This window comes from Musa acuminata, chromosome BXJ3-8 (assembly GCF_036884655.1).
Source record: "Musa acuminata AAA Group cultivar baxijiao chromosome BXJ3-8, Cavendish_Baxijiao_AAA, whole genome shotgun sequence".
NCBI classification, from domain to species: Eukaryota; Viridiplantae; Streptophyta; class Magnoliopsida; order Zingiberales; family Musaceae; genus Musa; species Musa acuminata.
The window spans coordinates 12053139-12065306 of record NC_088356.1 but is presented as its reverse complement, the minus strand read 5'-3'; the positions used below and the strand labels follow the sequence as shown (position 1 = coordinate 12065306).

Below are 12168 nucleotides of genomic sequence, written 5' to 3'. Positions count from 1 at the left end.
GTCCTGTTCTGGATGAGAAAAAGGCATTTGTATTAGTTAAAATTGCTTCTCTACAGATCTTTAGTTAAATTTGGTTCTTGAATGTTAAGACTGTGTCACCCTTTTTGTTCCTTCCCTCTTTAACATTGTTGAACATATCTACAGATGACCGAGCTTTACATTTTGTCATGTCAATTTTTTTATCTTGCTTCATGAGGAGAAAGATTGTATATGGCAAATTTAGGGTTTAATCGTTCAGGTTTTTGTTATAATCAACACAGGTAGGTGGCTAGACCGATCACGTTGACCCTCAACAAGGAGCTATTTTGTTTGGAGTCTAAATTGAACAACAGCCTCTTTTGACTAATTGAAATTTGTGCTAGGATCGATCATTAATGATTTTAGCATCATGATGATGACGAAGAAGATATTCTACTTGGAATGCCTACCCTTGGCTTCTAGGCATCCGATCCAACTACCTTGATCTTTATGTTTAATTTTTATCATCCTCATTTCTATGGAATCAGGAAATATATTGTTGCAGATGAATACATTATTGGTGACATTTCGTGGTGCTGAAATGCTGATGATATAGAGATTGCTAGTAGCTGCCAACCTGGAAGATGTTCAACTTTCAGATCATGGCGATTGGGAAAGAGAGAAGTAAAGATGAAAAAATGGTGGTACGGCAGCAAAGACAAAGGATATGCCCTCAGGTGAGTCGAACAGTAGCACTTTGGACCACATGCCTCCTCCTTAGATCTTCTCATTGCTTTCCTCACTTCCTTTCTTGACCTCTTGCACAGGGTTACAATGTTGAGTTAGCCCCACAATCCCTTCTCATGCAATGGTCTGAGAGAGAGAGAGAGAGAGAGAGAGAGAGAGAGAGAGAGAGAGAGAGAACAGATGTGTTTGGTTGTCCGTTTGTGATTCTTGGTGACTGAGAAATAGGGAATGCCTTTCTTTCTGCACTCCAGAGATACCCTACCCTACTAGTAGACCTTTCTTTCTGCTTGCTTCCTGCCTCCCTCTTTGCTCGAGTGTTCTTATCATGGATTCACCCATTGCCTGCCTAAGTAGCGCATGTTCGTTAGTTTACTTTGGATGCACGAGCCAAGCGGAAGAAACATGCCATTCTCAAAACAAAAGCAAATGTTTTGCACCAAAACCAACCAGGAGACGCATGGATATTAAGCAACCATGTCTCATCACATAGAGAACTAAAGAGGAGGAAAAATCAATCAACACTGTCATGGATAGAGAAAAGAGAGTACCACTTGCTTGATTCAGCATGTCCTATTCCTTTTGTTGGATCCATGGACCACAGATTGTGAAGCCTGGGAAGGTAGATAGATGATGATGGGGGCAGATGTGTGTGCAAACAGACTTAAGAAGCAGCACTAGCAACAGATGGAGGGAATGATGAAGCATGAACTACCCCCAGAAACAGCAGGGGGTTCCTTGCCATTGTGAATTATGGGCGGCGGCCCTTCGACACAACATTTACCTGAGGAGCAAGAATCAGCGACAGCCTCTCTTCCTTCCTAATAACATGGAATGCTGCATCAAGACAAAGACGGGACTGCTCGACCAAGTGCGAACATGGAGATTCTTGTAACCGAGAATGCTGTACTTCTACTTGAAGGAAGAGAACGGCAGGAACACAAGGCCAGCGCTGCTTCATGCATGGACTGACTACGACTACTTACTTGTGGTGGCGGACTTCGGAGGATGTGCTCGCTTCAATGCGACGGTGGGTGCTATTCGGCAACTCCTTCGCCGGTGCTCCAGCACGAGCTCCCCTGCAAGCCAATCCAGCTTCTCCATGTTCGTCTGCCCACGCACCCTCTTCCCACCGAATAGCACCGACTCCACGTTCTTCTGCCGCAGCATCTCTTCCGCCGTCTCCGACAGCACCTTCACGGTAACCGGCCTTGCGTCGTAGTCCACCTCCGCGCTGCATCTTCCCATGCTCGAAGCATCAGCCTGCGATCACACAAAACCAACAGACATCAATGTCTACGAACTCTTCGGCTCATGCAATGGACCTTTAGGATACTGATGCGCTAGGTTATTCAACTGGAAACAAGGTGTTTGTCGAAATGCAAGGTGAGAGTTAAAGGAAGAAATGATGCAGGATGAAACAGAGAACCAATGGCTGGAAGAGGTCGAGAACAGGGGACCTCGGTGCGAGCGCACTGTTTGGGAGATGGGGAAACAGCCACTAGAAGCCAAAAAAAAAGCGGGGGAGAGTACCGCTGCCGACGCCAACGCCTTGTCCTTGTGTGCTCCCACAAGTGACAGCAGCAGCGGCTGCTGCTCACCATCGTGGGTTATCCCACCACCACCTACACATAGACCGAGGTAGAAACGGCCCTTTAACCCAAGAGGAGGAGAGGAGGAGAAGAGGACGAGAGCTTGTTTGGACCTAACCGCTCTCGCGGGACACCACAACCACCAACGCGCTCAAGAGGTGGCCCGCCCTCGTCCTCTCCGCCCGGGGATTCGCGTACATGACCAGTTCCGCCACCAGGCGCGCGTTAACGACGTTGGATGAGAATGGAAACCCGAGCGCGCACGTACCTGGACACGTACGTAGTTGGAGCTCCGGCACTGACCGAAGGCGAGCGCGACGGCCTGGTCCACGAGGTCGGCGGAGCCGTCGGCAGCGATGCGCGAGATGGGCCGGGCCCACTCCTTGGGGCCCCACCGCCGGAACTTGCGGTTCTCGGCCTCCGACACGAGGGGCGCCGCCGCGGCGCCGCCGGCCTCCCCGCAGCCGAGGGAGAGGACCATGAGGTCCTCCACCCCACGGACGAAGGGGAACTCCTGCTTGTTGTGAAGGACGTGAGTGATGGCCGCCGCCGCCGGGTTGCTCATCGCCAGCCCGCCGTCCACGCCGACGCAGGCGGTGGCTCCGTCCACCGAACTGATCTCCGCCGGCTCGAACCGCCCTGGCTCGGCCCACGTCGCCCGGCAGACCTCCCACAGCCGGAAGTCGAAGCTCTCGCTCTCCAGGGCGTCGGCACGCGAGAACACGAACGGCGCGGAGCTCCTCAAGTCGTAGCACGGGATGAGCACCGGCTTCACCGTGTCCCGAAGCGTTAGGCTGTCGCCGAATGCTTCCTTCATCGCCCTCTCGATCGCCGCCGTCGTCGACCCTTCGCCGCCGGGGAAAAGGCAGCGGAGGAACATTCCTGGGGTGGATGACGAGGAGGAGGAAGGCGACCCCTTTCGGAATAGGCGCTTGCCCTGGTCGGCGAGGAAGCGCCAGGTATCATCGGCGTGGAAGAGGGGGCGAGCGCCGTCACGAGTGGCGAAGAGCATGGCGGCGAAGACGCCCCCGACGCCGGCGCCGGCCGCGACGTCGAAGTAGTCGGAGATTCGCGCGTCATGGTCCCCGGACTTGGTCTTGAGGGCCTGCTCGAGATAGGCCAGGGCCTTCCCGGGTAGGATGCCGCGCATCCCACAGCCGCCTCCGCCGTCGAGACAGAGCACGCACACTTTGCCCCTTTGGTTCTTAAAGGAGGACGCCTCGGCCGCCTGAGCCGGCGGGGCGTCGGTGACAGTGGCGGCTGGAGGGGGAGCCGTCGGGATCCAGAGCTTGTGATCGTCATAGCCAAAAAGGAACTTGCTTTCCAGGATAGAGAAGATCTCGTAGCTTAGCTTGTCAGTGTCGATGCTCGGATCCTCCTCTGCCGCCGTGGCTGCCTCGTCTCCGTACCTCCTCCACTGGTGCGTCGGCACCAACATCTCCTCCTCCACCTCCGCCGCCATGCGCTTCCCCTCTCTCTTTCTTGGGCTCCTCTTCTGTCTTCTTCCTCCTTTCCACGGTGGTGAACAACTGATCGATTCCAAAGGGGGGAGCGGCCTCAAAATCGCAACTTGGAACTGCGACAACGACCGAGCCAGATGTCTACAGAGAGATTGAATGGACTGGCTATATATATATTCCCTTTCTTTCACACACTTGGACCCCGTCCACTCGTCCTTGGATTGGTCCTCCGCTGCTTCTTCCTTTCTCTTTCTTCAACATGCCTTTTTCACAAGAAAGATCGAAGCTTGATGGATAGGGAGAGACGGGGATGACCTCCGTATCAATCCTGGAGGACAGCTGATACAGCTCTCTTTGATTGGTGTCTCCTCTGCTTTCACCAGAAAGCACGCGAGGAAAGAGGAGAGGGAGGACAGGATGATGGTTTGTTCGTTTGTTTAGGTGGAGCTGAAGGCAGGGAACACGAAGGACCTAGGTGGACTCGGGTTCATGTCTTCTTCTCCTCGTCTCTCTCCTTTTTCTCCACCTCTCTCTCCTCGCCCTTGGTAATACAAATTGATTCTCTTTCCCTTCTATCCTTCTCTTAACCAGCAGCCTCCTCTCTCTCTCTCTCACAATATGCTGGTGTGTTAGCTCAGCTCAAGATGAGTCTCTTGCTTCTCTCGCTCTTCTCCAGGTTTACGTTGTTGCCTCAATGATGAGGTGAAGTAACTGTTGCTCGAGTACATTAACAGACGAGGCAGAAAGGAAGCAGTAAAGAGGCGTTAGAGATGGATGAGGAAGAGTAGGAAGAGGGGTTCGGTGCTTCCCGCGTGACACCGAGTGGGACTGATCCAACCCAGCGAATCTGCACGGATTCCAGAGATCATATGACTCGCCTCGGAAGCAGTACCATCATCACCTCCTTCTTCTTTAAGATCCACTCTGAGCTCCATGGCGGACAAGATGGCTTGCAGTGTGCGAGGTGGTGAGCCAAATGACTGCCAAGAACACACGTTAGCTGCAGGTAGGAAGATGAGATTTTGGTGCTGAGCACAGCTTGAACGGTCCCTTAGGAACAGGAGAGAAGATGAAATTGATCTCCACACTCTGCCTCGCGCCGACAACCAACCCGGGATTTATTGGTCGGCAAGTGTTTGTGATAATTACCGGGAATAATGCAGTGCAGGGAGGCGACTCCAAATCCATTAGCCGCTTCTCGTTCGTGTGGGACACATCGAATTCCCACGTCAGACCAGCCACTCTCGAGGGGCGGTTGAAATGTCTTCCTCTTCAATTATATGAACAGCATTATAATACTCGTCGTTGATGGGGATTGGATCCATAGGCACAAGAAATATATATATATGGATATGAGAAATATAGATTTCTTCACCACCAGCACACAGCTTGTATCAGCTAAGATGTGAAGATTAGCATTGGAAACTTCAGGTAGGTGACATGAGCCGCAATAAGTCGTCTGCATTTGAAGCACAAGGTAAGACCCAATATTATTGCAGGTGTGAGTGACATAAGCAGCAACAAGTATTCTCATATAAATAAATAAATAAATATTTTTATATTTATATTTATATTTATATTTCTATCCTTCCATGCATGCATGTCTAAGTCCACATATAGATTTACAGAGAACCCATCGTTTGCATAAATAAACAAGCATGATTGCTTCCATTCTATATCCATCATGAATCACGACTACTATAATAGAGGTATGCATACAAGAAGAATGCGAATGAATCATTTAAAGAGAGTTGTATATAAATATATACGTAATGTATGGATGTATATTATTAGTTGTGGTGGGTGGTCTGCTTGTTAGCAAGACTGTAGGGGCCCACTTGCCAGTGTTGGGGCAGACATTCCAGGGATTTCATTAAGAAGAATGATTAGCAGCAGCAGCACCAAAGATGACAGCCACATGACCGTTAATTGTGTGATTACAACATTTAACTCACATTATAACATATCCATGTAGGGCTCCTTTAAGACGCTACCACAATCTTAAGGTTCGCTATATTAATTCCTAATAGAATAAAGCCAATTGGAGCATTTGGATTGGAGTACTTGACGTGAGACATCTAAAGAGAGAGTGTGCATTTGGATTGATCAGATGGGCTGGTCTCTACGAATGGCCCATTTCGTCGGAAACAATGAGAAGAAGCTTATTTATGAGAAAAAGATGGGCCGGAATTGTTCTAGAAAAGGCCCATTACAGAAATATCCATATTTTCGAAAATGCAAAAAAACAAAAAAAGAAGAGATGAGAGGCTTCTATCGGTTGGTTTTCCGCCGGGCCTCTTACTCCATCGGTCTCTGTCGGCCATGGAAAAGGCATCGGCATGTAAGTTGTATGGTCTTATCGGTCAATAAAAAATAAGTTTGATTATGAAAGATTTTTTAGGAGATGATCTTGATAGAAGAGATTCTTCTGATTATTTATTCTAGATCTTCTGTTCTCACATATAAATAGATAGTATCTTCTAGGGACTCAACGTCAATGCGTTATGTTATTAAGATATTATATATCTTCTTTCATCTTTTATTAATCACATGAATTTATTGAGAGATTACAGATCTTCTATCGCTCAAAATGATCCTATGAAGAATAGGAAAAGAAGAGAAGATGAGTTTAGTTTTCCCTAACATGTTAGCATCGTTACAACTTCGGATCCAACGATGGTGCCCTTGTAAATAAGATTAAAAGTCTCTTAGTAGCTATGTATTGTATGTTTAATATATTGTTATATGATTTCAGCTTATGGCATTAAAGTTTTCTATATAGCAGTAGCATAATTACAACTTTTATGCTTACAATTGGAGATATATTTTGAAATCAAATATTTTGGATTGTAAAAGTAATTCAAATTTATTTTATATTTAGATCTATTTATTAATATCATTCACTTGCGAAAAGGTGTCATTCAATTTTGATTTATAGTGCTTGAATGGTCCTTTAGTGTTATCAATATGCTTTCTTATCTTGTTTGTCTTGTCATTTGCTTGTAGGGTATGTGAGGTTCCTCATATCAATAGGTCATTATCGATAGCTTGTTATTGATGATAGTATTGTTGAGGGCGATAACCTCTTATGGTTACTAGCCCAATCATAGGCAATGGCTACGTATGCAGCGAAAGTACCATAAATTATGATTACCAATAATGGGCACTGGTTGCCTATGTATAGTAATCTTACGACGAAGAACTTGCCTTGGTCATAGGCGACTGTGGCAACTACAGCAGCATCGCTACTATATGCGACAATTGCAATGTAGTCGCTACTTATAGTAGTTGTGACAACCATAGTAGTGTCACAACTATAATGACTGCATTAGTGTTGCTGCCTATAATGATTACAATAGCATCACTATAGAATTTGTGAACAGCGAGTGGCATCAACTAGACCCCGAAGGCCAATGTTTGCCCAAGTAGAAGCATGGGCACGACGACACAACATCGTACGACGATTATAGAGATCATTATTCGACAATAAAAGTATAGCCTTTGCTCAGAGTGGTGATCTTGCACCACGATGGCTTTGCATAGCGATTTCATAAAAAAGTGAGAATTAAGGTTTTTTTAAAAGAATATTTTTACCACTCAAAAATAAAAAATTCTAAGATAAGTTCTTAAAATTTATTTTTTAGTTATGCCCTTCAATAATTAAAATTTTTTAACTTACATTCTTAATTATAAAATTAACTAATTTGATTATTTTAATCAAACATTTTATCAGACTTGATTATGCTTATATTTTGACAGTTTGATAATTTTAATTTTGACGGGCCTAATTAAGTGTATGATTAGCTTAAATCAATAAGCACAATTTGGGTAGCATAATTCTAAATTTATCTAATTAAATATGATTGACTAGTCTAATTTAGAGTTCTATATGGAATTAAAAATATAAATTATAGTTTTCTTTTATAGTTTTCTCATATGATATATTCATAAAATTTTGCATGTGATTATTAAATTTAATTATTGTTCTTGAATATTTATTTAGTTATTCACACGCATATATTTAAAATTATGAATAATATTTATTTTTTATATAAAAATATAATTTATATTTTATCATGATTATAGTTATCATATGAGCTTCTTTTATGTTGATTAATATTCAATAAATATTATAGTTATTGATATTGAATTATTTTGGCATAAATTAAATTAAAAATTTTGATAAATATTATTTGTAACTTATATCCTTAAGTTTTATTTTACTATTAGCTACTAAAATGGTATGGGATGATAGACTTATAAGATATAAATTATAATAAATATTTTATTATCTATATGATATTTTAAATTATATTTTATATTATTGTATTGGTCTTGCCAAAGTTGCATAGATTAATAAATTATAAAATTACATTAAAGAATTAGTCATAAATAATATTAATAAAAATAAAATTCATAATAACACATAATTAGATAATTTAGATAATCTCAAAGAAAAATCTAATTCCAATAATTATATGATGAAGTAGAATGATATTGTTTTAAATATTTTTATAGTTTAAGGTTGTATACTCAAATATAGTAATACTATTTGCATGGGGATGGTATCAATCTAGTATAAATAATTTTATATAAATACTAGATAAGTTAATATTATCTTAAAAAGTGAAATATGGAAGATATTAATAATTTATCATATTTTGAAAACTCAAAGCATTAATGTTGTTTTATTTATTTATAATGGTTCTTTCTTCCATGCATTTTTTTATCATTTTAGTATTCATATATTTTCTAGATTAAATTATTATAAATGATTTCAGTATATGTAATTTACACTCAATATGTTAAATCTTGATTAAACTAGTTGAAAGGATCACATACATAACTACTAAAAATTTTATGAAACAAGTAATTAAGATAAATGATTGATAAAGTTTTAAAAGATTTACTTTTATAATAATTGCTAATAATATTTAGACTTTACTACAGTCTAACATCTTAATTAAAGGATCAGCTAAAATTCAATATAATGATATTTGAAGAATTCAAGATTATATCCTTAATATATTTGACAAAGTTGTAATTTCAATAACCTTGGACGTGAATATAATTGAGTCCTTTCTCATATAATCTATTATTAATTTTATTTTTTTCTAGTTTGGCTTATTTAAAATCTACTATAATAAAATTAAGAATAAATAAAACTTAAATAAGTTGATTAGAAAGAATTAAGATTAAAGTAAAAAAATTTCGTAATATTTTGAGTAAAACTCAAAGAGTTACTAGAAACGTAGATCACTTAAGTTTATAAATGCTATATAAACTTTTAAAAAAAACCTTCATAGTAAAATACTATTTCTATAGCAATAAAGGTGATATAAAACATGACTATAAGATCTTGATTTAATAAGAAAATATGTAAATCTGTCCTTTGTATCTCTCGGATCAAACATTAGAGAAGTCCTATTCTAATACTCAATAGATTGATGTAATTTCACTTTTGATAATTTATTTATAAAGATTTATTTATAAATTGGAGGACCTATATGTAAATATAGGAAATTTAGTGATTAAACTGTTAGGCTGAAAGAAAAAACAAAAAATTATAATTTTATCCCACCGCCTGCCTCTCACGCACGTTGGGGTGGAGAAGGGAAGAAGAGGGGAGGAAGAGAAGAAGGGAAGAAGAGGGAGAAGAGAAGAGAAGAAGAAGAAAAGAAGAGAGATGGAAGAGGGAGAGGAGAGGGAGGTAGCTGCAGCAGCTAGGGGTGCTGCAGCCTAGAGTTTCCCGCAGAAGGAAACAGAGAGGATGTGTGGGGCGTTGGGGAGGAGAAGAAGAAGAAGAAGACTAAGAAGAGGAGAAGAAGAGAAGAAGAAGAGGGAGGAGGTGGCTGCGGGCACCTCTGTTTCCCGCAGGAGGAAACAGAGGAGAGGAGGCGCTGTGCGTCGGGGAGGAGAAGGGAAGAAGAAGAGAAGAAGGGAAGAAGAGGAGAAGAAGAGAAGGGAAAGAAGAAGGGGCTGCAGCTGCGGCGGTGGCAGCTGCAGCTGGAAGAGAAGGAGAGGAAGAAGAGAGGAAGGGGAACTGTGGCTGTGGCTGTGGCAGCTACGGCTGGGAAAGAAGAAGAGGAAGGAAGAAGGGAAGGAGAGGAAGAAGAGAAGGGAAAGAAGTGGGCTGTGGCAGCGGCTGCGACAGTTGCTGATGGGAAAGAAAGGGAGCAAGGAGAAGAAGAGAAGAAGAAGAGACGGGAAAGAAGAAGGGGCTGCTACGGCTGCGGCAGTGGCAGCTGCAGCTGGAAGAGAAGAAGGAGAGGAACAAGAGCAGGGGTGGAAGAAGAGGCTGTGGCTGCGACTACGACTGCGGCAGTTGCAGCTGGGAAAGAAGAGAAGGAAAGGAAGAAGAAAAGGGAAAAGAGAGGGAAGAAGAGGAAGAAGGGAGGGTGGCTGTGGCTGTGGCTGCGGCCGCGGCTGCGGCTACGGTCGCAACTACGGCAACTACGGCTGCAGCAGCAGCGGTGTCCGTGACGGTTGCGTTTGGGAAAGAAAAACAAGGGACGAGAGAAGGAAAAAATGAAGTAACGTAGTGGAAGGGGCTACGGCTGTGAACGTGGCTGCGGCTGCAACTGCGATTGTGGTAGTGGCAGGCCTGGGAAAAAGAAGATAGGTACAGAAAACAAAATAGAGAAAGGAGATAGAGGAAAAAGTAGAAGAATGATTCAGGTTTACACTTTCTTCGGATCAAAATCTTCCAAAGATAAGTGTTCTGATTTTTTCTATTACAAATGTTCCGATCTTTTCTCCTGCATGTGTCCTAAACCTTTCACTACTGTAATTTTATTTATGCTTGTATCTTGAATAGGAGAAATTTTGAATTGTTCTAACCTTGTATCTGATATATCTCTTATTTAGACGTAACGATGTGAATATAAAAAACTTCCAAGATTCTGACTAATCCATTTTGTTTTAGCCATAAATCCCTATACTAATTTTTAATTTAGATAAAACTTATTTGATCTGAATGTAGACTCGTAAATCTTTCTTTTGATAATTTATTTGAAGGATTTGGAGTAAATTTGACTGTCCAAACTTTTGTTTTCAATTAACCCTATAGATTCTGTAAAATAGGGACTATAATTTATGATCTTTTGATACTAAACTGTAAGTCCTTGTTAGAAATTTTAATTTATTCAAATCTTATTTCATTAGAAACTAGACTCATAGATCTTTCCTTTGATATTTGGATCAAAAGATTTTGAGTCCAAACACCTACCCAATTATCTATTGAATCCGACCCTATAAATTCTGCCAAAACAGTGATTTTGTTATCTGACCTTTAGTTACCAAATTATTCGTAACTCTCTATTGGAAAGTTCAATTCATATAAAATTTATTTTATCTGAAAGTAGATTGAAATATCTTTTAATGATATATTTCTTGAGTAAATTGGAGTAAAATTGATAGTTTGAATCATTTGTTAAATGTGTCTCTCAAATTCTATCAAAAATTGAGCTTTGGTTGATTTCGTTTGTTCTTGTTTCATTCCCTTTAGAAATTGATTTCATCTAGCATTCTTTCTTCAATTGAGCTTTATATTACTACTTTGAATTCTTGTATGCTCTTTTCCATAAATTATTTACATTCTTGAAACCTATTATGTAAAGTTTGTGTTGTATCGTGTTGTTTCGTATGGGCACATGTATGTTTCGTTGTTCTACATGTGCATCCGATATATGCCAAAATCCTTGTATACTCTTGCATTTATTTTCTTTCAAATTTGAATACATTTATGAAAGATTATGTTTGCATCGTATTGACTCTTAAGGCATATGTACATTTCGTTGTTTTGCATGTACTTCTGATATGTGCTGATTTATTGTTCACACTATCCTTTTGTACTAATGTGTTTGTGAGATTATTTGGACCTTTGTCAGAAATGGTAAAAGAATTATTTGAACCTTTGCCAAAAATGGTAAAAGGATTATTTGGACCTTTGCCAGAAATGGTAAAGAGTATGTGCCTAGTGCCCACGATGCTCTAGATTATTTTTGGGATTCCACTTCACATTCTACGTGTTTAATATGATATCTAAACCTTTGATTACGTGCTTTTGTGTATTCTTTGGATAAGAATGATATAAATGCAATGTCAAATACGATGTTTGAGCTTCTGTTTCGTATTTGTTCTTTGATATGTTCCGAAATGCTTCTTATGCCTCTGGGATGTTTATACGTCATTGATACACTCTGAAATATTTTATATATCATTGATATGCTCCGAAACCTTTCATACGCCATTAATAAGCTTCGAAATATTTTATTTGTTGTTTATATACCCTGGAACATTTCATACGTTATTGATATGCTTCAATTATTCTTTATTCTATTTGTTATGAACCAAATATATTTGATTGAAATGACATTTGTGATTCGGTATCTAATGAGATTATATCTATGAAT

The 12168-nt window shown here is 40.8% G+C and overlaps 1 protein-coding gene across 1 annotated transcript; it reads right to left on the bottom strand.

The window, feature by feature from the left end:
• Positions 1-1402: 1402 nt before the first annotated feature.
• Positions 1403-4807, bottom strand: LOC135645645 (patatin-like protein 6). The gene is made up of 2 exons (XM_065164255.1): positions 2563-4807; positions 1403-1965 (listed from the first exon to the last, which is right to left on the bottom strand). Exons 1-2 carry the CDS (start codon positions 3754-3756, stop codon positions 1681-1683), a joined length of 1479 nt encoding a protein of 492 aa, XP_065020327.1. The 5' UTR covers positions 3757-4807; the 3' UTR covers positions 1403-1680.
• Between the last annotated feature and the right edge of the window lie 7361 nt (positions 4808-12168).

What these genes read in the sequence shown, in the direction of transcription:
- LOC135645645 (XM_065164255.1), bottom strand. Translation starts at nt 3,756, where the DNA reads ATGGCGGCGGAGGTGGAGGAGGAGATGTTGGTGCCGACGCACCAGTGG. An exon ending in CCAACTACGTACGTGTCCAG is followed by an intron (nt 1,966 to 2,562) that starts GTACGTGCGCGC and finishes GTGTGATCGCAG; the next exon opens with GCTGATGCTTCGAGCATGGG.